The sequence below is a fragment of the Schistocerca cancellata genome, chromosome 10 (assembly GCF_023864275.1).
Source record: "Schistocerca cancellata isolate TAMUIC-IGC-003103 chromosome 10, iqSchCanc2.1, whole genome shotgun sequence".
NCBI lineage: Eukaryota > Metazoa > Arthropoda > Insecta > Orthoptera > Acrididae > Schistocerca > Schistocerca cancellata.
The window spans coordinates 74,838,440-74,865,448 of record NC_064635.1 but is presented as its reverse complement, the minus strand read 5'-3'; the positions used below and the strand labels follow the sequence as shown (position 1 = coordinate 74,865,448).

Genomic DNA, 27,009 nt, shown 5'->3' with positions numbered 1-27,009 from the left:
TTATATTCGTATGCAATATCAGGTTCTTTATAAGCTCTATCTATTGGTTTTATTCCTTGATCTCCTGCAGCTAATCTATCATCTAATTTGGTCCACAGACCACAAAACCTATAGCCAGATAGATGAATTTAAAAAGGTAGTTTATTAATTAAGGTCTTATGTAATCCTTTTCCATAACATTTATTTTGCTGGATGTGTCTAGTAAGTTATTCAAAAACTTAATCATATACGGAATTCCTAGAAATCTAAGACAGTAAAGCAGGGGAATGGGACAAGGTTCAAATGGGGTCCTGTATGTGCCATGTAGTTCCTGATTCTTACACACGTATTGTTTGATCCTGAGTTTCCCATAAAGTGATGATGAAGAGTCCCACATGGTCACACATCTATCAGGTGGTCTTGAGCTTTCTGCCCTTGGCCTGGAGCGCAGAGAGAAGCCTCCTCACTATAAGGTAGGCAGCGGTGTAGCCACTGACGGCGGCCAGCAGGAGGAAGGCGATGACGTCGAGCAGCCAGCGCTGGAACCAGTGGAGGTCCAGCGAGGCGCAGCGCAGGTGGGGCGCCCCCTGGTGCCTCAGGGCGTACTCCGTCCACCAGACGGCCGTCTCCAGGGCTGTCTGCGGCCGGTCCCGGTAGATGGCCGACAGCCGCTTCATGCGGTCTCTGTAACTAAACACGGATACATGTCTTATTACTCACTCCCGACCGATCTAAGCTGCTCCTCATGTGGAGGTATCATCTCACCATCAAACATAGGAAATCTCATACAGTGACTCTTGTAACGGTTCTGTTATGATGAGTTCCAATAATTTTTCAACAACTGTCCTCATTTCATACACTGAAACATATCAAAGGGATACCAACAAGGAAAGGTTCCAGTATTTTATGCAGTACACACCGAAATGGCTGAGCAGTATTCAAAAAGCAACAAGAAAGCTGCACTAGGAGGCAATTAAAAATGAGGCATTTCCTTTATTATGTAAAACCTTTCCGCTATTACCCATTATAAATAGTAAATAGACAAGTCACCCACCTCCCCCCGCCCTCCTCCCCTCGTTGGGGTCCTTAAGGAATCCAGGTGTCATATAAAAACAGCTGTGAACGTCAGATTGCTTCACAAATGCGTTAACACGTCACATTTTTGACGTTAAGCACCTGAAACCCTTATGGTTCAAGACATTGTAGTTTTTCGCACAGCAAAATGCCTATGGCGTCATATCTCCTGAACTATGTGTCGTACAATGTCTGGAAAATGAATAACTACTAGCATTAATTACAAGAAATAATAAATTAAAACGTCACGGTTGATGTCAGAGTTTAACTGCAGGAACAAGGAACATTTAGCGAGAGATAAAAGTGTTTTCTTTTCATTATTTTGTGCGTTGTAAGTAAGAAAAAGTTTAGAAAACGATTGAAATTATGTTTAAAGTTTATTTCTAGTCTCTAAAGTCTCTCATTTATCAACCACTGTATGAGTGTAGTCTGGGTAATTTGCAATCTGCTTTAAGAGAACCTTGTCTTTCATTCTGCTCAGTGTTTACGTCAAATCATCTGAACTAGACGTGGTAGAATGATATAATTTTTCAAATACATTCACAGGTGTATGTGGATACTGACTGGAAAGCATGTTATGGATAAAATTAGTAGTAAAGAAATAATGAAAATAGTGAAAATGTTGTTCCAGATGCAGATGTTTCTTCTCCATCAAAAGCGAAAATGAAGTAAGCGATAAACTTTTTCCATTTCATTATTTTGTTGAATGTCAGCTGTAATAATTTTGTAAACTGTTTGAAATTATGTGTAATGTTTGTTGGAAGTCGCTAATAGGTCTCGTTCTTAAATACTTGATGAATATGGTTTGGGTAATTTGACCACTTGAGTTATGCTACCTTAAAACGTATATACAGTTAGTCATACAGCAAGATCCACTTTGGCCCATTTTGTTTACATTTTTGACATCACATGACCGTGATGTCATCATCATCATCATCAGCATTTATATATGAGGCGCTCAGTGCACAATCGAATCAAATCACATTAAGAAAGTTCTGTGAAAAATAAACAAAGTGTGTGCTGAATCATTAATAACAGGAACAAGTTTAAAAAAAATCTGAATGATAGAAAATATTCCGTATACTGTCTTCTCATATTAAAGTAGGACTAATGTAACTGCTGTTATATGGTATTTCGAACAGAAAAATATAATTTCGGACTTGAGTCTTTTGTGCACAGTACGTATTTTACTTGTTGCTTCCTCTTTATTCCAGAGCTCAGCTTCTATTACCGAAACAGTAAGGAAAACACATATTTGATTATGTAATTATATTCACTGTGTTTGGTTATAACAAATATTTCCGAACAGGAAGTTATGCAACTTGGACTCGAAGGAAAATATATTCACTTCTATCTGCTTGCTTTTGCGAAAGCTGGGGAAGCTCTTGTGACATTCTCACGTGGAAGGCTGTTGAAAACACTTTCGTTACTGGTCAATGTTTGGTAGAACGAGGGCCCTGAAAAATTTTACGTAAGTATGTCTTGGGATGGCTCGGCTTCTTTCTTAAGTCAGCTTCTTAAAATTCCACATCAGCGTTCAGAGACTGCTTAAACATTATGGTAAAAGAACATCCCCTCCCCTCCTCTCCCCCTTATCTCCTGCCACAATTAAAATCAACCAGCCAATCAAAAATTCGAGATGGCGGAAATACCGTAATATTTTGCTTTATGCACCATATGTGCTCAATCTCCAACCGAGGTGTAAAAAGAGTGTCAAGTTACATTTTTTCTGAAAGATATTTGCGTCTGTCGTAAAAATTGTGTCAAGTTGCTGTTTAAAAAGGTTATTAGGTTACATTATTCTGAAGGATAACTGCATACTTCTGTCTTAAATCATTCTTCTATTAAAATCATGCATAAAATGGATGCCTGCTTTTATGGCTTCGATACCACGTTTTCTTGTTGCTGTCATTTGCATCACAGATGTGTGGTTTTGGAATTCCAGCCTGAACCGACATTCCCCCGCTTCTGGAACTCCCTTCGCTTTGTTTCGGCGCTGACGGGCTCTCGAGAGCAGCATTCAGATCTGCAGTGAGGTTTGCAGTTGTCACTCTCTTATGTGCCGTCGCAATCTTCTTCAATGATCGTTTGTCACGATCACTAAAGACACACGTGTTGTGACTCAGCGCCTGACGTTTTCCCGCTTTCCCTCTATTCGCCACTAATCTCTTCAAACAGCAAGAAATAATATTAATTGAAAGCCGCTTGTCTGATTTTGAGGAATAAATACGTTACTGCAACTATTGTGTTGTTCAGAAGTACGATGCATCGTCCTTCCATCCAACACAGACACTGCGGTATTGTATTTATAAACCGAAACCGGGCAAGTGACTCTAAATTAATGTGTCTCTCCTTTATAGACATATACATAATGAATGTAGGAGTTCAGGTTGCAGACACATGGTTTACAACATACGGCAGTTTGAATCTGGCCTTGATTCGTGCACAGATAGCCTAATGGTGAGGGGACCGCTCGTGATAGGCGGGAAATCGGGGTTCGAGTCCCGAACCGCACAAATTTTCACCGTTATACACCTTATGGTTGCCTGTATTCGCAACTGTGAATACATTTCCCATGTACTTGATTGACTTGTAACTTTTGATCTTCTCTACCAGGACAGCGGTTTCCAAATGTGCTCATCATGGGATGTAGCGCTAGCAAAAATACCCCATGAGCGGTCTGATGGGAAAGCGGTGAAGGCAGCGGATGGAATAGGCAGCAGCAGGACGCGAAGCCAGGGCCATGCAACACGTCGGGAGACCCTACCATTACGATCCGCGATTGCCCCCCCCCCCTCCACACCAGAGACCGCGATACCACTTCCGGAACGTGCGATTGGCCCAGCTGTTGCAGAGGAGCCTGCAGTGCGGCCTCTATAAAGATACGAAATTGACAAGAACCCGACATGTCGCCTGAAGGTGACGAGTAGGAATCTTGTCGAAACGTTGCCGCAGAACGACGCCTTGACTCGGGTGATAATCGGACAAGACTGAGAATGGCTGGCAGCTCGTGGCCTAGTGGCTCAGTGTCGCCTTGCGCGTCCAGTGAGCAGGTCGTAGTTACAGGGTGTTTCAAAAATGACCGGTATATTTGAAACGGCAATAAAAACTAAACGAGTAGCGATAGAAATACACCGTTTGCTGCAATATGCTTGGGACAACAGTACATTTTCAGGCGGACAAACTTTCGAAATTACAGTAGTTACAATTTTCAACAACAGATGGCGCTGCAAGTGATGTGAAAGGTATAGAAGACAACGCAGTCTGTGGGTGCGCCATTCTGTACATCGTCTTTCTGCTGTAAGCGTGTGCTGTTCACAACGTGCAAGTGTGCTGTAGACAACATGGTTTATTCCTTAGAACAGAGGATTTTTCTGGTGTTGGAATTCCACCGCCTAGAACACAGTGTTGTTGCAACAAGACGAAGTTTTCAACGGAGGTTTAATGTAACCAAAGGACCGAAAAGCGATACAATAAAGGATCTGTTTGAAAAATTTCAACGGACTGGGAACGTGACGGATGAACGTGCTGGAAAGGTAGGGCGACCGCGTACGGCAACCACAGAGGGCAACGCGCAGCTAGTGCAGCAGGTGATCCGACAGCGGCCTCGGGTTTCTGTTCGCCATGTTGCAGCTGCGGTCCAAATGACGCCAACGTCCACGTATCGTCTCATGCGCCAGAGTTTACACCTCTATCCATACAAAATTCAAACGCGGCAACCCCTCAGCGCCGCTACCATTGCTGCACGAGAGACATTCGCTAACGATATAGTGCACAGGATTGATGACGGCGACATGCATGTGGGCAGCATTTGGTTTACTGACGAAGCTTATTTTTACCTGGACGGCTTCGTCAATAAACAGAACTGGCGCATATGGGGAACCGAAAAGCCCCACGTTGCAGTCCCATCGTCTCTGCATCCTCAAAAAGTACTGGTCTGGGCCGCCATTTCTTCCAAAGGAATCATTGGCCCATTTTTCAGATCCGAAACGATTACTGCATCACGCTATCTGGACATTCTTCGTGAATTTGTGGCGGTACAAACTGCCTTAGACGACACTGCGAACACCTCGTGGTTTATGCAAGATGGTGCCCGGCCACATCGCACGGCCGACGTCTTTAATTTCCTGAATGAATATTTCGATGATCGTGTGATTGCTTTGGGCTATCCGAAACATACAGGAGGCGGCGTGGATTGGCCTCCCTATTCGCCAGACATGAACCCCTGTGACTTCTGTCTGTGGGGACACTTGAAAGACCAGGTGTACCGCCAGAATCCAGAAACAATTGAACAGCTGAAGCAGTACATCTCATCTGCATGTGAAGCCATTCCGCCAGACACGTTGTCAAAGGTTTCGGGTAATTTCATTCAGAGACTACGACATATTACTGCTACGCATGGTGGATATGTGGAAAATATCGTACTATAGAGTTTCCCAGACCGCAGCGCCATCTGTTGTTGAAAATTGTAACTACTGTAATTTAGAAAGTTTGTCTGCCTGCAAATGTACTGTTGTCCCAAGCATATTGCAACAAACGGTGTATTTCTATCGCTGCTCGTTTAATTTGTATTGCCGTTTCAAATATACCGGTCATTTTTGAAACACCCTGTAACGTCCGGCTATGCCGCAACGCCGCTTGTGTCGAAACTACTCAGTCTAGTTGGTGTATCGGTCGGAGTCACATGTCACATCGTAGTTGCGCAGCGGAGTTGGTTGTCGTTTTCCTCTTGGAGGCGGTGTTTTCTGCCCGAGCCATGGTGTCTGTCGAGTCTCCTAAATCTGTTCCTCGTCGAGCTACTGTTCGTTTCAGTTTTGACAACAATATGCGTCGTGTTCAACCCGGCTCCTTACAAACGCCTGGTTGGCTGGTGTTATCCGTGTTACACATGATCAGGTAGATACTGCTTACTTTCATTCTAATTTGCATGCATTCTTTGTGAAGTTTTACGATCCCGTTCAATTACAACGGCTTCTCTCTCGGGTTGCTTCTAAAGTGTTGTTTATATATCGAGATGGTTCCGTTAGTCAAGTCTTCCTTCGAAATGCGACACTCGAATATAGTCCGGTTGGAATTTATAACCTTTCTCCTGAAGTGGACGAGTCAGTTCTTAAAACAGCGTTGCTTACGTTCCAAGTAATACGGCATATCCGATGGAAAGGCTGGTCAGCACATCACTTCCAGTGTTATAATGGTATCCGGACTGTAGACATGTGCGTTAAAAAGAATATTCCTTCCCACTGTTTGTGATTACCGGATCCATGTTACGTATGCAGGGCAAGAAGGAACATGTTTTCTCTGTAACAAAAGCGGTCGTCTCAGATCCGACTGTCCGCGCCGTACTACTGTTCTGACGTCGTCTTATCGAAAACGTCTTCCTTTAACATTAGTAGACATAGTGTCATCGCAGTCAGCTGTCAGTCAGTCTAAAGCTTTAAGCGATATGTTGTTGTTGTGGTCTTCAGTCCTGAGACTGGTTTGATGCAGCTCTCCATGCTACTCTATCCTGTGCAAGCTTCTTCATCTCCCAGTACCTACTGCAACCTACATCCTTCTGAATCTGCTTAGTGTATTGATCTCCTGGTCTCCCTCTACGATTTTTACCCTCCACGCTGCCCTCCAATGCTAAATTTGTGATCCCTCGATGCCTCAGAACATGTCCTACCAACCGATCCCTTCTTCTAGTCAAGTTGTGCCACAAACTTCTCTTCTCCCCAATCCTATTCAATACCTCCTCATTAGTTACGTGATCTACCCACCTTATCTTCAGCATTCTTCTGTAGCACCACATTTCGAAAGCTTCTATTCTCTTCTTGTCCAAACTAGTTATCGTCCATGTCTCACTTCCATACATGGCTACACTCCATACAAATACTTTCAGAAACGACTTCCTGACACCTAAATCTATATTCGATGTTAACAAATTTCTCTTCTTGAGAAACGCTTTCCTTGCCATTGCCAGTCTACATTTTATACCCTCTCTACTTCGACCATCATCGGTTATTTTACTCCCTAAATAGCAAAACTCCTTTACTACTTTAAGTGTCTCATTTCCTAATCTAATTCTCTCGCCATCACCCGACTTAATTTGACTACATCCCATTATCCTCGTTTTGCTTTTGTTGATGTTCATCTTATATCCTCCTTAAGCGATATAGGGGCAACATTACCCCCTACTTCTTGCGAATTTACACCGTTACCGGAGCGTCCATGCGTGGGACGACGGCTCCTGCAGCGCACGTCAAACGCCGGCGGACTGAGGACGCTACAGATTTCGAGGACGCCCCACTCCAGTCTCGGTCTTGTGACACGGCGTTGACAGAGGTTGCACCTTCTGGCGACAGTGAATTGTCTGCTGAAGTTAACTGTGATTCCAGTATTACCAGAGCTGATGTCGCTGCTTCTGTTCACGTTGAGATGTGTGTTGAATCTGCGCCCCCCACTTCACTCGTAGAAGCCACGGTTCCCGTGAGTTCATATGTTCCTGCTGAGACGTTGCCTGCTGGCCAGTCTTAACAGTGTTCCGATGAAATACCACCCCTCCTCCATGCTGAGACGGTGGAACAAAAGGACTCTACGGGTTCTCTTCCAGGTGATCAGGAAATGTCACCTGACACCTGTCTCTTCTGTACCTGATGTTGCTGTTGGTCGTTCTGAGATGTGCTCCCCGATTTCCGATGAATGCAGTGGCGATGGCTCTTCTATCAAATCGGAGCTTGACGTGCACCCAACACTTCCACATCAAGAGTGTATATTTCCACGGAGTGGTGTAAAACAGCGTTTTCAACCTGCAAGCGCAGCGGCAAGCCGTAAGAAGAAAAACGAGCATTCCTCAGCTTCCAGTGGAGAGGATTAGAATTATGCCTTCTTTCCACCGCCTCCGGTCGTCGAGGAGAGAAGGGCGTGATGAGTGCATTTTGCTTTGTGTTGTTTCATTGACCTTACATGTGCTAACGGATGCAGGCGTATACATTTCTAACCCTCAATGTTAATAGGGTACGTTCCCAATTACGGCTTGCTGCGTTACGCCAGTGTATTTACGATTCCCAAGCCGATATTGTGTGTTTACAAGAGGTATTATTTGATGTGTTTTGTCTTCCTGGATACTCGATGTTTTTCAATGTCGCGCCTGAAAATGCTACCGGTATGGCTTTGCTTTATCGAGATGGAATCCCGATGACGGTCTTAGAAACGCTAGATGATGGTCGCGGTACAGCATGTAGTTTTCATGACCTCACCTTAATTTTTCTGTACGCTCCGTCTGGATCCGGTCGTTCATCCGATCGCGTGCAGCTGTATACAGGGTGTTACAAATAGGTACGGCCAAACTTTCAGGAAACATTCCTCACACACAAATAAAGAAAACATGTTATGTAGACATGTGCCCGGAAACGCGATATTTCCGTTACACCTCATTTTTGTTTCGTCAGTATGTACTGTACTTCCTCGATTCACCGCCAGTTGGCCCAATTGAAGGAAGGTAATGTTGACTGCGGTGCTTGTGTTGACATGCGGCTCATTGCTCTACAGTACTAGCATTGTTGGTGATGTCTTGATTGGGCCCCATGTTCTTCTACCTACGCTCAATGGAGCACGTTATCATGATTTCGTACGGGATACCCTACCTGTGCTGCTAGAACATGCGCCTTTACAAGTACGACACAACATGTGGTTCATGCACGATGGAGCTCCTGCACATTTCAGTCGAAGTGTTCGTACGCTTCTCAACAACAGATTCGGTGACCGATGGATTGGTAGAGGCGGACCAATTCCATGGCCTCCACGCTCTCCTGACCTCAACCCACTTGACTTTCATTTATGGGGCATTTGAAAGCTCTGGTCTACGCAACCCCGGTACCAAATGTAGAGACTCTTCGTGCTCGTATTGTGGACGGCTGTGATACAATACGCCATTCTCCAGGGCTGCATCAGCACATCAGGGATTCCATGCGACGGAGGGTGGATGCATGTATCCTCGCTAACGGAGGACATTTTGAACATTTCCTGTAACAAAGTGTTTGAAGTCACGCTGGTACGTTCTGTTGCTGTGTGTTTCCATTCCATGATTAATGTGATTTGAAGAGAAGTAATAAAATGAGCTCTAACATGGAAAGTAAGCGTTTCCGGACGCATGTCCACATAACATATTTTCTTTCTTTGTGTGTGAGGAATGTTTCCTGAAAGTTTGGTCGTACCTTTTTGTAACACCCTGTGTATATCTAACGGACCCCTCTCTGGCAGTCAACATCGCAGACGTATGGCAGACGACAACCCAGTCCCAAGCGCGTTATCCCTCACTTCTAGAATGGTGGGTTACTTTTGCTAAACCCCGGATTCGAAATGCATTCAAGCATTTCAGCACTGAAAAATCGGCTGAAATAAGGCGGACTAGGGACTTTAATTATGTTGTCCTTCGCGATCTTTACGATGATGGTCGTGATGCCCCGTTGAGAGTTGTCGACGCCCACCGTGTGAAGGCGAAACTTATACAACTCAAACTTAGGCAAATGGATGGGGTCCGACTGCGTTCCCAGACTCGCTCAATCGTACAGAATGAGCTGACCTCTCTCTATCGTCTTCTCCGGCTTCACAAGCGATCTCAAAGGACGCGTCTTTCTACCATTCGTTCTCTAGATGGGCGTGAGTGGTCCTCCCAATCTGATACCATGCATGAACTTTACCAGTACATTTTCGAACTCTATACCGAACTGGATTGAGATGGTCCACCGTCTGTTGACTTTACCTCCTTCCTTGATAGTCTTGTTACGCCAGCTCTCCAGGAAGAGTTTTTCTCTGTATTCCGTCGCGATGATATACTTGATATTGCGGCTCGTTCGAAAAAAATGGTTCAAATGGCTCTGAGCACTATGGGACTTAACATCTGAGGTCATCAGTCCCCTAGAACTTAGAAATACTTAAACCTAACTAACCTAAGGACATCACACAACACCCAGTCATCACGAGGCAGAGAAAATCCCTGAACCCGCCGGGAATCGAACCCGGGAACCCGGGCGCGGGAAGCGAGAACGCTACCGCACGACCACGAGCTGCGGACTACGGCTCGTTCCCCTAACACAAATCGCCTGGCTTGAATGGCCTTCCCAAAGAATTTTATATTCGATTATGGCCCCTAATACGAGATACGATAACTTACATGCTGAATGAAGTGATCCACGGAGGCCTTCTCCCGGCCAGCTTTAAGGTTGGGAAAACTGTCCTGATCCCCAAAACAGCGGGGACGTTTGCGTGTGGATCAGGTCCGCCCGATAACCCTCTTCAACTATGATTATAAAATAGCAGCGCGAGCGGTAAATAGCCGACTATCGGTATTGTTCGCTACCATCATCGCGAGCCATCAAAGTTGTCTTCCGGGTCGTACTCGCCTGACTCCCGTTGCTGAACGTCGTGATTTAATTTCGATTGCTTCCACCATTCCCGTGCCAGGTGCTTTGCTTTTCATTGATTTTCACCGCGTTCATCGTGGATTCCTTACGCGAGTATTGACGACTGTTGGTTTTAACGATGCTGCACGACGGCTGTTTAGCTCTCTAATTACTGGTATTCGGGCGTCCATTGACGTAAATGGCCATCTTACTTCCCCCATCGCGGTGTGTCAGGGCGTTCTTCAAGGGAGTCCATTGTCTGTGTTGCTCTACGTGCTGTTTCTGGAACCTTTGTTGGCATCTATAGCTGCTCGTTTGGGTGGCTGGTCGCTGTTGGAAGAAAGGTTTAACCGTTCGTGCATACGCTGATGACGTTATGGTTCTTCTCCGTACGCATGATGGTATACCACTGCTGAAGGAAGTTTTGGATGCCTTTTGTCGTCTCATGGGAGCGCGGGTTAATGACCTGAAATGTCGCTTACTCAGTCTGCGAGGATTTGACGCTGTTGAAATTCCATGGGCTTTGAAGGTCACCCTATATCGATCGTTAGTTGTTATAATTGACAGTTTACCGCTAAAGATGGCTACCGTAAACTGGAAGTCTGTCACGGATAAGATTCAGGGAGCAATCATTGAACACGAGCGTCGCTCTTTCTCACTTCTTCATAAGGTCCGGCCATGGAAACGCATGTGTTAAGTAAGGCTTATTTTATTGCACAAATCTTTCCACTTCCTGCGATGATGTACCGCAAGTTTCAAAGTATAACTGGCAAGTTTATATGGCGCAACTCTATATTTCGCATGCATTATGGGGTCATGGCGCGCCCCCGTTTGCCGCGAGGTTTGGGCCTCCCTGACATTCGGGTTAAGGATTCTGACTTATTCATCCGTCACACCGTTTTAACATGTCTACGTGCCCCTCACTCACTTACAGCTCGCCTTCATGACTGTATCCGACCGGCGACTTTAACTTCTCCAGTAGATATTGGTAGGATTAGTTATAAACTACGGCACGTTAAGGATTTCTTTCTCGAAGTCAGTTATTTAGGAGTAGATATCCTTTCCCAAGGGAATCTCTCCCTAAAAATTCTGTTAAGTCGCTGGCCAATTCCTCATACTATTCCCTCTGTGGAAGCCCTGTCGTTAGAAAGGAAATGGAAGACCGTTTGGTCTAAAGTTAGCCTCCCGATTTTCGCGATGGAAATGGCGTTCTCGTGGTACCAAGTTGTTCATGATATTGTACCTACGAACGTGCGAATTTTTCGTATTGGCCTCAATGTGACGGATTAAATGGTTCAAATGGATCTGAGCACTATGGGACTTAACGTATGAGGTCATCAGTCCCCTAGAACTTAGAACTACTTAAACCTAACTAACCTAAGGACATAACTCACAGCCGTGCCCGAGGCAGGATTCGAACCTGCGACCCTAGAGGCCGCGCGGTTCCAGACTGAAGCGCCTAGAACCACTCGGTCACCCCGGCCGGCGTGACGGATCGCTGCAATCGTTGCCATGACCTCTTGCGGTCATGGCCATTGTAGATGGCTTCGTCGAGAACTGGCTTTTGTCCTGAGGACGTCGGAGGCGGCTGTCTCGGAGGAGATTCTCGTGCGTCCCGATTCATCCTTCTTTCCTCGATCGAAGAACAATACCATCATGTGGCTTGTTGGACTTTATGTCCACTACATGATGGTGAGTGGATATGACGCAGATCCGTGTGCCGTTTTCCAATATATGGACACAGCCCATTGGACGAGGCTCAGGATGCCACGTTATCGCGAGCTTTTTTCTAGTATGCTGTATCTTTTTTTTCATCGACAAGGAGTTGGATGAGTTGTTATCCCCCCCTTTTTTTGTGGACACTCTTGTTTGGATTTAAATGTTACACGCTGTAGAAGTGACGGAGGAAAGAAGATGTTGGCACGTTAAAATTAAAGCCATATTCGTTCATACTTTCTGATTTAACCCTTTTGTTTTTGTCGAAATGACTTCTTTTGTTTTATTTTAAATTGATTGCCTCATATAAGTGCTTTCGAGGAAAAAAATATGATTGGTGTTTGTGCAGTGCACGAGAGTCGTGGGCGAGGCAAAGGCTCTAATCCTGCTATAACTAACTTTTTAATTTATATTTTTTGCTTCACTGGTCACATTATTTGAAAAAAAAGTGGCTAGTGTTGATGCCTCTGGATCACGGGGTCGCGGGTTCGATTCCCGGCCGGATCGGGTATTTAATAAAAAGAGGTGATGTAGGGATCGGCACATTTGCCTAGTAAGGAGGAAACTCAGATTCAAGTCCTGACCATGGTACAAATTTTGATTCATTGCTTCAGCCTTTATCTTTATCGAAGTCAAACTAGTTGTTAGACCGTTTCTGAATAGATATTAAACATTAAAATAAATTTACAGCACCCTTTGCAGTAGGTTTATCATGTATAAATAGAACAAAATGCACTGCTAACCGACCAGTCGTTATCCATAGTACTACACGAATGTAAGTCATAGTTCAACGTTACTACCATATATCAAGAAAAGATCTAGATAGATTTACTTCAGATTTTTACACCTTACGCAGATAAACGTTCAGGTGGACATACGTTATAAATATATGGGAAAGCTTTTTAGCAAAAATCTTGGAAACTTCTTGACCAATTTACTTCAGCTTTTTACACAATTAATAAACGATTGGAGAGACACAGGTAGCATATTTGTAATACACACACACACACACACACACACACACGCACACACACACACACACACACACACACACACACTTATAAATGAAGACAGTCACAGTTTAATGGTGTTATCAAAAATTTTCTAAAGTTCTTGACCAATTAAAAAAAAAGTGGCGAGCGTTGATGCCTCTGGATCACAGGGTTCCGGGTTCGATTCCCGGGCGGGTTGGAGATTTTCTGTGCCTGGGCTGGGTGTTTGTGTGGTCCTTATCATTTTATCATCATCATCATTCGTGACAGTGGCAAAACTGGACTGTGAAAAAATTGGGACTTTGTATGGGCACTGATTACCGCGCAGTTGGGCGCCTCACAAACTAAACATCATGATCATCGAAAATCGCCGAGGTAGCCTGTGTTTCCATACATCCAGATGTTGTTTCCAGGCTACGTTGTAATGAAGACCACCACAGTTCACCCTACCAGCCCGCTGATTGACACACACTGTGTTTTCCCATGCGTCAACTGCCTCGCTTTGTGGGGGCCAGTCACGTTTGGCGCTATAGTCAAAGCTGGCATCACGGGCCACGTTGACGTCCAGGTTTGAGTGGACGTAACAAACTTCCCGCCCTTGGTATGAGGGGAGGAATTAGCCGCGTAAAGGGAGTGTGGAGAGTGACTGCCCTGCAGACACACACACAAACACACACACACACACACACACACACACACACACACACACACACACACACACGAACAGAATAACAGCTTCCATCCACTTGAATAATGAGAAATTCGTCTCATTAATAAAAAAAAGGAGCGTTTCGGTGTGTAATATTGTTCAGGCAATTATAGTAATCTGATGAGCAAATCAGGAGGTCTGATAGTACAAGAGCAGCCTGAACGAAGTGTTCGGGTTGGAGTCAGCCTCAGAATGGTACCTTACCTGGGATCGATGAGCACTTGAGTCAGCGCCTTGAGCACGGACTCCCTGGTGAGGTTCAGACTGTCCAGCTGTAGCGCCCCGCCGCGCGCCACAACCCTTCGCAGGTTGACGTACTGGTCCGCGAAGAAGGGCACCCCCACCACCGGCACCCCGTGCTGCACCGCCTCAGACGTGCTCAGCATGCCGCCGTGGCTGACGAACGCCTTCACGTTGGGGTGGGCTGCAGAGAATGGACGCAAGGAGGGCGGCCGTGAAACCAGAGCTTCGAGGTACTACTATCATATATCACATCCAGCGTTCCTAATTTATATCTTATATGGCTCGTTTTTCGACAAGTAATCGTCTTTGGGGCTACATTAGCAGTTTAAAAAAAAATGGTATAGTGCGCAGACGATTATTTATGGACAGGACAATGAGCAATTTCCAGAGGTAAGTTCAGTCATAGGATTATTATTACCAGAAACGAACCAAATCAATGACTGTCCCTGACTTCCTCGATTGCTGCGAATCTTTAGTTAAAAAAAAAAAGGCAAGAAAAGCACAATTAAGATTTGTAATATGAGGGGCGTTCAATAACTAATGCAACACGTTTTTGGACAATTTCGGTCGAAAAAATGCGAATTTTTTTCTGGGATGTCGTGGTGTATTACCGCGTCATCCACTACAGTTTGCCCGCATCTCGTGGTCGTGCGGTAGCGTTTTCGCTTCCCACGCCCGGGTTCCCGGGTTCGATTCCCGGCGGGGTCAGGTATTTTCTCTGCCTAGTGATGGCTGGGTGTTGTGTGCTGTCCTTAGGTTAGTTAGGTTTAAGTAGTTCTAAGTTATAGGGGACTGATGACCGTAGCTGTTAAGTCCCATAGTGCTCAGAGCCATTTGAACCATTTTGAACCACTACAGTTTCATCAACTTCGGATAGGTCGCGGCGCTATACGTAGCTAGCCTCGAAAATGGCGTGTGTAAGAGGGGTGCGTTCCAGGCAGAGAGATGTGATTGAGTTTCATTTGGTAGAAAACCAGAGGACCACCGATACCCTTAGGTGCCTGCAGAGTGTCTACGGAGACCTGGCAGTAAAGAAAAGCACGATGAGTCGTTGAGCGAGATGTCTGTCATCACCGCAAAACGTCGCGCAAACCCGTCTGTTCTCCAGCCACACAACTGTGGCTCCTGCAGTGTTAGAACGTGTGGACGCTCTACTTCGAGGCGATCATCGGATCACAATCAAACACCTCGCTGCAGAATTGGACGTCTGGGTTCCTCGCCGCCAAATACACACATCAAAAAATGTTTTGCAACACCCCGTTCCCAGAACTCCTGAAGATAGACGTTGACTATGCATATTGTATCACTGACACAGTCCCTTTTACTGTTCAGAGACGTCACTAAACCTATCCAAAGATGTGAACAACCATGCATGAGTAGTGCATATTTGACGGAGGGGGTCGGACAGCCAATCAGCTCCAGTCATTCCACCAAGAAAGAGATAAACGGCTCGTGTTGTCTGTAGTTCAACCATGCCTAGACAGTCAATACCGCGTTTCGATCGCGTCTGCATTGTTACTTTGTACCATGAAGGGCTCCCAACAAGGAAAGTGTCCAGGCGTCGCGGAGTGAACCAACGCGTCAATGGACAGTGAGTGACTTGGAGTGACAAATCGCGCTATATACCCCGTGGCAATCCAACAGAAGCATTTGTTTTCGCAAATGCCTGGGGAATGTTATGTTCCAGCTTGTTAAGCAGCAGTGATGAAGCACAGAGAAGACGTTGTTCAGGTATGCGGTTGTTTTCTGAAGGTCAGGTTGCGGGTACCCTTCTTGGAAGTAAGAAAACGCTAAATGCGGTAAAAGATGAACATGTTGTGCAGAATTGTGTACTGAGAACACCAGAGGAGCGGTTTGGAGACGATGGTTGTATCAGGATCACAATGCACTCTGTCATAATGCTGCATCTGTGAGGTAATGGTCTTCAGGCAAGAAAATTCCTGAACTGGACTGACAAGCTCATTTGAAATGAGCTAGAAGTCTTCGCCCCAGACTCCAGAGTCCAACCTCACTACCTTCTCTGGCTTCTGCAACTAAGGATGAATGGCCGGCGATTATTTTACAGACACTGACATGTACTGAAAGTCTCCCTTTCACATTTAAAGTCATCATGAAGGTGAAGTGTGGACACACCCCATATTAATGTCCATTAATATGTGTCTGGGTACTTTGGGTCAGATAGTGCACCTGAACACCGTTTGTAATCTCTTTTCGCCGAACTGAGAGCATTATCAGTTTTAGCTGCAGTGTTACACAGTATTGGTGCCATATCGAATCCTCTTAGGTCCTGTCTAGAGACCTGTCCCTGTCCTATGTCTACACACATTACTATTCTGATTCCGTATAACCGAGCGGCACAAAGAAAAGACTTCACTCCCATTAGTTACGTCATGGTTGGTGGACCACTTAACCGCCAGGTACCAGCTCTGCACCGACAGTACCCTCAAATGAACACTTTTCTCTTTCAACGGAGTGAATAATATTTTGTCCGGTGGCGTAGTGCGTAAAGTTCACAAATAATATACCTTACCGAGAATATCGTTCTGGGGCGCCCACTTGATGATCTTGACGTTGGCCGGCTGTCCAGGCAGGGAGTCTGACTCCCACTTCCAGAGCACCTTCTGGGGCAGCTCCTGGAAGGCCTCCAGGAAGGCTCGCAGCTGGTTCTCCCCCAACTTGTCGCTTCGCACATTTGTGCCCAAGCACATGTATATGACGCCCTGGGGTGCAGAGTCCAGATAATCCTGTAGGTCCTAGAGGGTAGGAATGCACCAAAATGAGTTATCAACAAAGACGTTTGTTGTAAAGAAGTTACAGAATTACAGTTCACTTGCAAAGTATCGGTACATTCCCAAATAGGTTATATCTGAATATCGATTTCATTGACATTACACAGTAATCTTTTGGGTAAACGTTATCATAGTTACTATTAATATAATTTGTATTTTATGGAGATCAAAGAATTTTTTATACATGTGTCAAAAATAAAGAAATGAACACATTTTCTCGATTCAACAAGTGGTTGTGACGCGACTGTTGTAATGAACACCATATGATACGTTAACTAAGCCAATACATAGACATTGTTTAGCAAAATAAAAAAAAAAAACAAGTACAGGGTGTTCAAGGAGGTATGGTCAATATTCAGGGTTGTAACAGGAACCAAAGAAGTCTAGCTAACATAGGCGGTAAAATTCATACCTTAGCGCTACGAGAACTTTTTCTTCGACACTAGCAACGAAATCTGTTCTACTGAAAGCTCTTTGCTTTCCGTATTTCGGAAGGACATAGCCGGGACCAAATTAAGAAAAACTGTATACTAAACCTGGGCTCTAAAATATATACATTAAGAGCTTTGAACGGTTGTTCCGTAGAAAAGAAGTATTTCACAGCGGAGAAGATGAAAAAGAGCTCATAGCTCTAAAGTAATTCGTTTTATAGTGCATACTTACCAGAATCTATGCTTTCATATCCCTGTCAAATCCGTGATTGCTTGATAGGTTCCCTGGAATTATGCCGGATAAGATTGTAGAAACCGAACAATTCAGCGAGACAACTGCCCGCCATTTTCAGGTGCTACTGTACTACTGTAGTAGTAGTACAGTAGCACCTGAAGATGGCGGGCAGTTGTCTCGCTGAAATATTGTGCGGCTTCTGCAATATTATCCGGCGTAATTCCCGGGAACCTATCAAGCAGATGCAGCGCCGGGAAAGCCTCAAACAGCACATATCCGTGATTATTGACCACTCCTCTTGGGACGCCCTGCAGAATAATCACCATGCGTCATTCAACTACCACACAGAACCAACAATGACCGCACTAGAAATTCCAATTTCTTTCTTCCAGCGACTTTAGAAACATGTCAGAGGCAATGACTGAATTCTGATAGGTAGTGCCAGTGACATCAAGCTATGAATTTAGGATACTGAGAAACCTACAGGGCATGAGAACAGAAAGCGTAAGATGAGTTTTCTTTCTTCTAGACAGGAAAAGAATTGAACTTACCATACTAGAAACAAAGAATTAAACATCAAAGAGCAAATAGGAGAAGTGTAGAAAGAAAGTCAAAAGATAATCCACAAGGACAGATGGCAGCAGAATGAGACATTGCTGATTTTTTAAACAATCAAATAACTTAATGGAAAGAAACAAGATATGTTATAATCCACGACGATGTTGCTGATATTGACAGTGTATTTTAGAGAAAAACCATTGTAGGCAACTGTGTACGCAGCAAGGATGGTAAAAAACATGGTTGTACTAGGTGTGCTATTGTCTGTAGAGACTACTGCATGACAGAAAGGAACCATAGACGAAATATCAGAGAGAAAGATGACGAGAATTGTGTTCTCTGAGGATGCATGATCCTAAACTGAGTGGCCGAAAGTAACGGGAAGGGCTGTCCCACTTAAAGACGTTCTGTGTGCGACGTGACAATGTTGTTACTAGATGCGTGGTGTGGGGAAGTGTAGACACGTACCGTAGCAGTCTGTTGGAGGCGCGTGAGTTGCAGGCAGGGCAGCGCGTCCCAAGTCAACCGACTTTGATCGTGGGGTAGTAATCGAAATGAAACATGTGCGTGATAGCAGCGCAGAGATTTCACGAGAGCTTGTTTCCCGTGGTCGCAAGTGCCTAGGACGAATCTTCAGTATGGCAGAGACAGGGGTTCCACGCGAATAAGCCGCTGCACACGGCGAACACAAGCGTCTGACGAATGGACGTCGTGTCGCCTACGAAGAGAAAGACATGGAGATGAAATGCTATTACGTTGGCACTAACTGAGAGTGATAGTGGTGAAGTGAAACTTCCAGGCAGATTAAAACTGTGTGCTGGACCGAGACTCGAACTCGGGACCTTTGCAGTTGGCGAGCAAGTCCTCATGGTCTAGACCGTCTCCAAGAATTTTTACGTCACATGAACTCCGTACATGAAAACATAAAATTTGCCATGGAGATAGAGAGAGATGGTTGTCTGCCATTTTTAGACGTCTTGGTACGACGGAAGAGTGATGGCACACTTGGTCACTCGGTGTACAGAAAGCCCACTCATAAAGACCTGTATCTACAAGCTACTAGTTGCCACCATCCAGCACAAACAATGGGCGTTCTCAAAACCTTGGTCCACCGTGCCCATACTATCTCTGACGCCGACAGTCTTCAAGCGGAACTGGAACACCTGCAAAAAGTATTTTTGAAGAATGGCTTTTCACCTAGGCAAGTGAACGGAGTGATGAAGACCTACAAACGACGGAACAAGGAAGAGGAAGAGGCTTTCAGGTCGACTGTTTATCTACCATTTATTGGGAATATTTCTTCACAGATAGGCAGAATATTGAGAAAGTATCAAGTGAGAGTCATCTTTCGCCCTCCTTCCAAAATTTCATCACTGGTGGGATCCGTTAAAGACGACCTTGGCCTGCGTAAACCAGGTGTTTACAAAATTCCGTGTGAATGCGGCAAATCATATATAGGGCAAACAACACGAACTGTGCAGGAACGCATTGTGGAACACCAACGGCATACTCGCCTTCTCCAACCCACCAAGTCCGCAATCGCCGAACGTTGTATTTCCACAGACCATTCCATGAATTACAACGACACAAAAATTTTGGCCCATACATCAAACTTTTGGAACTCGATTATCAATGAATCTGTGGAAATAAGATTGTCTGACAACGAGACTCTCATCAATCGAGATAGCGGTTATCAGCTGAACTCTGCTTGGAATCCTGTTATAGAGAAACTTCGTAGTCGACGTAGTTATCTGCATAAAGATTGAAATCGACCTGACACCGATACGCCAGGCTTTCGCAGTGGAGGGCGCGAGGCGCAGCGCACGGAGCCGTTATGAACGCGCACGCTGAGCAGCGCATGCGCAATGTCACCTCAGAAGGCTTTAAATAGCGGAGCTCAGCGCGTACTCGCCAGTACTACTACAGTGGCATTCACCTGAAGATGGCCAGAAGACTCTGCGCCGAAATATCGTGGCAGGAAGTTACTGATATCCGGCAGTTCTCCCGTGTTTTTATGGAACAAGTCCTCTACAATCTGAGATAACCCAAGCACGACTCACGCCTGTCATCACATCTTCAGTTCAGCCAGTGCCTCGTCTCTTACCTTCCATACTTCACAGAAGAACTAGCAAGTCTGGAAGGTACTAGACGAGGTACTGGCAGAACTGAAAGTGTGACGACGGGTCCTGAGTCGTACTTGGGTAGCTCAGGCGGTGGAGCACTTGCCCGCGAAAACCACAGGTTGGAAGTTCAAGTATCCGTCCGGCCAATAGTTTTAATCTGCCACGAAGTATCATATCAGTGCACACTCCACTGCGAAGTGAATATTTCCTTCTGGATCGAAGTAGTGTGCTGAGAAAGTGTATTGAAATCAATTCTGTCGCCAAGATCCAATGGACAATAGGTCTGTATTCGAAATAAAATGAGTTTTCTGACAGAAAGCATAAATTACAACCAGAAACTATCGTTCAAGCTGAGACATCTTTCGGTGCGTGTTTCACAAGGATATCTTTTTTATCCCCTTGTAGTATGTATGTGGTGCCTTCAAAAAAGACAACCTGCTGTCTGCAGTTTGCAAAAGAAAAGTATTCAAGTTCAAAACTGATTGCACCTCAAGCGACACAAAGTTAGAGACAACCTCTGCAACAAATGTACAGGAAAGAATGTGACTCTATGTTTTAACGGAAAGCACTCAATTAGTACACTTTTTACGATTACATTATGTGAATATTGTGCTACCAATGCCAACATGGGCTATAATTCCAGTCATATCATGTTAATTTTTCAATTTATTATATTTATTTATTTACTTGAGTGAGATATCGCTTCTATTTACGAAATAAATTCGGAGTGGGCTCCATGTACGTGCAGTATGGTCCTCAGCCTCGAAATATATCACCCCCACTTTCTCAGCAAACTATTTACTCATTTCTCAGTAAATGAAACTTTTCAAGATATCAACCTGCGGTCTAGATCGCAAAAAATATCTCCTGTCAGTAACGTAGACTAGCATGCAGTCTAGAACCAATTACAAGGCAAATCTTCACAGTCTTAAACAGGTGTTTTCAGTCACGGTCTCATTATTTATTTAGAGCAACAGAAGTTCTAAATCTTTTTTTTTTTTTTGTCATCAATCTTCTGACTGGTTTGATGCGACGTGGCACGAATTCCTCTCCTGTGCCAACCATTACATTCTTCTCTTTGATATACTCTCAGTCCATATTCTTTACTCATTAGACTACTCATTCCATTCAGCAGATCATGTAATTCTTCCTCACTATCACCCAAGATAGCAACTTCATCAGCGAATCGTAACATTGATATCCTTTCATTTTGAATTTTAATTCCACTCCTGAACCTTTCTTTTATTCGCATCATTGCTTCTTCAATGTACAGATTGAACAGTAGGGGCGGAAGACTACATCCCTGTCTTACACCCTTTGTAAGCAGAGCACTTTATTCTTGGTTGTCCATTCTTATTATTCCCTCTTGGCTCTTGTACATACTGTATATGCGACATTAGACACTGTTTGACACTTTTTCCAGACTAACAAGTTCTATGAGCGTGTCTAGATTTTTCTTTAGTCTTGCTTCCATTATCAACCACACCATCAGAATTGCCTCCTTGTGCCTTTACATTTCCTAAAGCCAAACTGATCGTCATCTAACGTCCCCTCACTTTTCTTTTCCATTCGTCTGTATATTATTCTTGTCATCAGCTTGTATGCATCAGCTGTTAAGCTTATTGTGCGATAATTCTCACACCTGTCAGCTCCTGCAGTCTTCGGAATTGTGAGGATGATATTTTTTCCGAAATTCAGATGGTATTGTCAGCAGACTCATGAGAGAGTCGTTTTGTTGCCACTTCTCCCAATGACTTTAGAACTTCTGAAGGAATGTTATTTGTCCCTTCTGCCTTATTTGATCCTAAGTCTTCCAAAGCTCTCTTAAATTCTAATACTGGATCCCCTATCTCTTCTATATAGACTCCTGTTTCTTCTTCTGTCACATCAGGCAAATTTTCCCCTCATAGAGGTCTTCAGTGTAAATAGAATTCCCTTTGCACTCTTAATGTTACCACCCTTGCTTTTAATTTCACCGAAGGTTGTTTTGACTTTCCTATACGCTGAGCCAGTCCTTCCGACAATCATTTATTTTCAATTTCTTCCATTTTTCATAGAGAATTGTATTTCTCTATTCCTGAATTTCCTGATCATTTTTGTGCTTCCTTCTGATATCAATTAAGTGAAGAATCTCTTCTGTAACCCATGGTTTCTTCGCCGTTACCTTCTTTGTACCTATGTTTTTCCTTTCATCTTCTGTGATGGCTCTTTTTAGAGACGTCCTTTCCTCTTCAACTGCACTATCTACTGAATTATTTCTTATTGCTGTATCTGTAGCCTTAGAGAACTTCAAGCTTATCTCGTCATTCCTTATTGCTTCTGTATCCCACTTATTTGAGTGTTGATTCTTGCTGACTAATCTCTTAAACTTAAGCCTACTCTTCATTACCTACCCTTCATTACGACTACATTGTGGTCTGAGTCTATATCTGCTCCTGGATACGCCTTAAAATCCAGTATCCGATTTCGCAATCTCTGTCTGACCATGTTGTAATATAACCGATATCTTCGCGTATCACCGGCCTTTTCCAAGCATACCTTCTCCTCTTGTGATTCTTGAACAGAGTATTCGCTGTTACCAGCTGAAATTTATTACAAAACTCAGTTAGTCTTTCTCCTCTCTCATTCCTTGCCCGAAGCCAATATTCTCCTGTAACCTTTTTTTCTACTCCATCCCCTTCAACTGCATTCCATTCCCCCATGACTATTAGATTTTCATCTCCCTTTTTGTACTGTATTACCCGTTTAGTATCCTCACCTACATTCTTTATCTGATCATCTTCAGTTTTTGACGTCGGCATATATACCTGAAGTATCGTTGCCAGTGTTGGTTTGCTGTCGATTCTTATAAGAACAACCAAATCACTGAACTGTTATACCTCTAAATCAAAGAATAAGCGCTGATGGCAAGCAATGAAACCGTTGATGATTCTCTTTGCTCTCTTTCGAATTTCCGTAGCACACGGCCAAATGACACAGACCTTTCTTCTTCTGATCACCTTTCCCAACAGCGTACAACAGCAGCTTTTCACTTGCACACAAAAAAAGAAGATAAAAACTAACACGTGAAAGTGTTACCTTACAGCGCTGGATACTCCAGTGTGTCAGATGGCCGCCGATATGAATCTCAGGAACCTGTTTTTACTGGGACTGTACGGAGAACTATTTAGCTTCAATATTCAGCGACCGACGCCACATTCAATCCATTATCATTACTTTTTCCCGTCAATGTATTATCCTACGAGATGCGTTCAATAAGTAACACAACACTTTTTTCTTTTTTTTTTTCTTTTTTTTTTTTTTTTTTTTTTGAAAGCAGGTTGGTATTATTCGGGATTGCAATACGCTGTATTATTCCCCACCCTTTACGCTGCACAACCCTATTTTACAATATTTTCCGGTCAGTGTGACGGCATTCCGCCATTTTACACTACTGGCCATTAAAATTGCTGCACCACTAAGATGACGTGCTACAGATGCGAAATTTAACCTACAGGAAGAAGATGCTGTGATACGCAAATGATTAGCATTTCAGAGCATTCACACAAGGTTGGCGCCGGTGGCGACACCTACAACGTGCTGACATGAGGAAAGTTTCCAACCGATTTGTCATACACAAACAGCAGTTGACCGGCGTTGACTGGTGAAACGTTGTTGTGATGCCTCGTGTAAGGAGGAGAAACGCGTACCATCACGTTTCCGACTTTGATAAAGGTCGGATTGTAGCCTATCGCGACTGCTGTTTATCGTATGGCGACACTGCTGCTCGCGTTGCTCGAGATCCAGTGACTGTTAGCAGAATCGGTGGGTTCAAGAGGGTAATACGGAACGCCGTGCTTGATCCCAACGACCTCGTATCACTAGCAGTCGAGATGACAGCCATCTTATCTGCATGACTGTAACGAATCGTGCAGCCACATCACGACCCCTGAGACAACAGATGGGGACGTTTGCAAGACAACAACCATCTGCACGAACAGTTTGACGACGTTTGCAGGAGCATGGAGTATCGGCTCGGAGACCACGGCTGCGGTTACCCTTGACGCTGCGTCACAGACAGGAGCTCCTGCGATGGTGTCCTCAACGACGAACCTGGGTGCATGAATGGCAAAACATCATTTTTTCTGATGAATCCAGGTTCTGTTTACGGCATCACGATGGTCGCATCCGTGTTTGGCGACATCGCGGCGAACGCACATTGGAAGCGTGTTTTCGTCATCGCCATACTGGAGTCACCCGGCGTCATGGTATGGGGTGCCATTGGTTACACGTCTCGCCCACCTGTTGTTCGCATTGACGGCACTTTGAACAGTGGACGTTACGTTTCAGATGTGTTACGACCCGTGGCTCTACCCTTCATTTGATACCTGCGAAACCCTACATTTCAGCAGGATAATGCAGGACCGCATGTTGCAGGCCCTGTACGGGCCTTTCTGGATACAGGAAATGTTCGACTGCTGCCTGGCCAGCACATTCTCCAAATCTCTCACCAACTGAAAACCTCTGGTCAATGGTGGCCGAGCAACTGGCTCGTCACAATACACCAGTCACTACTCTTGATGAACTGTGGTATCGTGTTGAAGCTGCATGGGCAAGTCCGTTATTACGGCCACAGGTGGTTGTTCAGTGTACTGCTTTCTCAGGATCTATGCACCCAAATTGCGTGAAAATGTAATGTCAGTTGTAGTATAATATGTTTGTTCAATGAATACCCGTTTATCATCTGCATTTCTTCTTGGTGTAGCAATTTTAATGGCCAGTACGGTATTATGAGGGCCTCTCTGCTCGAAAGGTACCACTCTATTGGTCGGCGCCGGAATCACCAACATATTGCTGCATTAACTATCTTACCAGCACCTGCGCACTGCTTCTTGCGGAGTGCATCCTTCATTGGGCCAACCACATGGTATTCGGAAAGGTGCGAGATTCGGGCTGTACAGTGGATGACGAACAGCAGTCCCCTGAAGTTCTTGAGTTCTGGTCGGGTGCGCAGACCTTTCTGAGGCCTTGCGTTATCATGAGAAGCCGACGTTGGTTAGCATTTTTGTGGCGACGAGGACGCGAAACTCTTTTTTCCGTTTTCCGGAGGATAGTGCAGTGCACTTTCGAGTTGATCGCTGCACGATGAGACAGACTATCGAACAGAATAACCGCTTCAGAGTCTCAGCAATGACTTTCCCGGTGGAGAGTGCGACTTCGATCTTCTTCCTCAGAGAAGAGGTAGCGCCACTCCATTGATTGCCGTTTTGTCTCCGGTTCGAAGTGATGAACTCATGTTTCATCGCCTGTGACCACTTTCGACAAAAAATTGCCAAGATCAGTCTCGCAACCAACTCTTTAGAGACCGTCCCTCGTTGCTCTTTATAATCTACTGTTAGGTGGTGAGGAACCCAGACCTTTGAGTGTCCTAACTGTTGGATGAGTGTGTCAGCATTATCAACAGAGACGTCCAAGTGAGCAGCAAGGTATTTGATAATTATCTGTTGATCATCTCGAATGAGAGTGTCTGCGCGTCCCAACACTGCAGAAGTCACAGCCGTGTGCAACTAGCCGAGACGCGAGCGATGGGACAGGTATGCACGATCTTCTTGCGATGATAACAGACACCATGTCCAACGACTCACCCTGCTTTTGTTCACTGTCAGGTCTTTGTGGCCATTCTGCCAGCACCTATGAATATTTGCGACCCTCTGGTTTTCCGCCAAAAGAAACTCCATGACAGGTCTTCGCTTGGGAAGTACCTTCGTTACAGACACCATTTTATAGGCTATGTAGATCGCCGCCACCTATCGAATCTTCATGGCAGTGCACGGACTGGAGCCTGAATATTTCACGATGTCCCACAACAAATTCAGAATTTTTTTTTCAACATAAATCAGCCGTGAAAAAAATGCTGCATTACTTATTGATCGCCCCTCGTATATTGCGATGTTGCCTTACCTTTGGGAGTGGTTGAGGTGGTCTGATCTGCATACCACCCACTGGTACGACGGCCGGGACGTGAGGCTGAGGGTAATGTGTACCCAGGTACGCGTTCACCAAAACTAAACTAATGTTCTTCTCGATCTCGCTGGGCAGTGGAACAGACTCACCGAAGAACTGACGGCTGATTCGATCTTGCTTCGGCATGTACACGTAATTCCGATAGTACCTGACGAACATGTCGAGCAGGAAATTCGTCAGTCTCTGCAGAAACGTCATGTGGTAGGAGTATGGCAGGTTGAAGGTGTTCACAAAGGACGGGTTCTGATAGTTTCCCACCAGGTCGTTAGCCCAGGGAGGGATGCCATACGCTGTGATACCGACAATTGGAGGGTTTCCGAATTTGGATACGAATGGAAGAAGGCACTCCTGCACCATAACTTCGGCGATTATCAAGTCGAAGGTCTCGTTTTCGGTCAGCTTCATCAACTGGCGCGCACCGTCCGATTTCAGGATCTTGTCGCAAGTCGCTAGACCCCACTCGAAGAACTCGACCACTTCCTGGGAGTAGCTGAGGTGAGGGACGACCTCGTAGTCGTACTCTTCCTCGTACACCCCGTCCAACACGACGTCCCTGTGGTTGGGCACGGGACGGTCCTCGGGGTCTGGGCTGAAGACGGTAACGTAGTGCCCCCTGGCGGCCAGCTCCAGCATGAGGGCGCGGTTGAAGATGTGGTGGCTGCGAGACGGCGTGCTCAGCAGGCCCAGGATCCTCGCCGAGTCGCAGGGACTGGCCGACAGCAGCAGTAGCAGTGGCAGCAGCAACGAACGGGTCCAAACGAGGCTCTTACTCAT

General features: G+C 45.0%; 1 protein-coding gene across 1 annotated transcript; it reads right to left on the bottom strand.

Moving 5' to 3' along the window:
• Positions 1–389: 389 nt before the first annotated feature.
• On the bottom strand, positions 390–27,009 carry LOC126106133 (UDP-glycosyltransferase UGT5-like). Its single transcript, XM_049912377.1, has 4 exons — positions 26,173–27,009; positions 16,627–16,849; positions 14,058–14,277; positions 390–669 (listed from the first exon to the last, which is right to left on the bottom strand). The coding sequence occupies exons 1-4, from the start codon at positions 27,007–27,009 to the stop codon at positions 390–392; spliced, it is 1,560 nt and encodes a 519-aa protein (XP_049768334.1).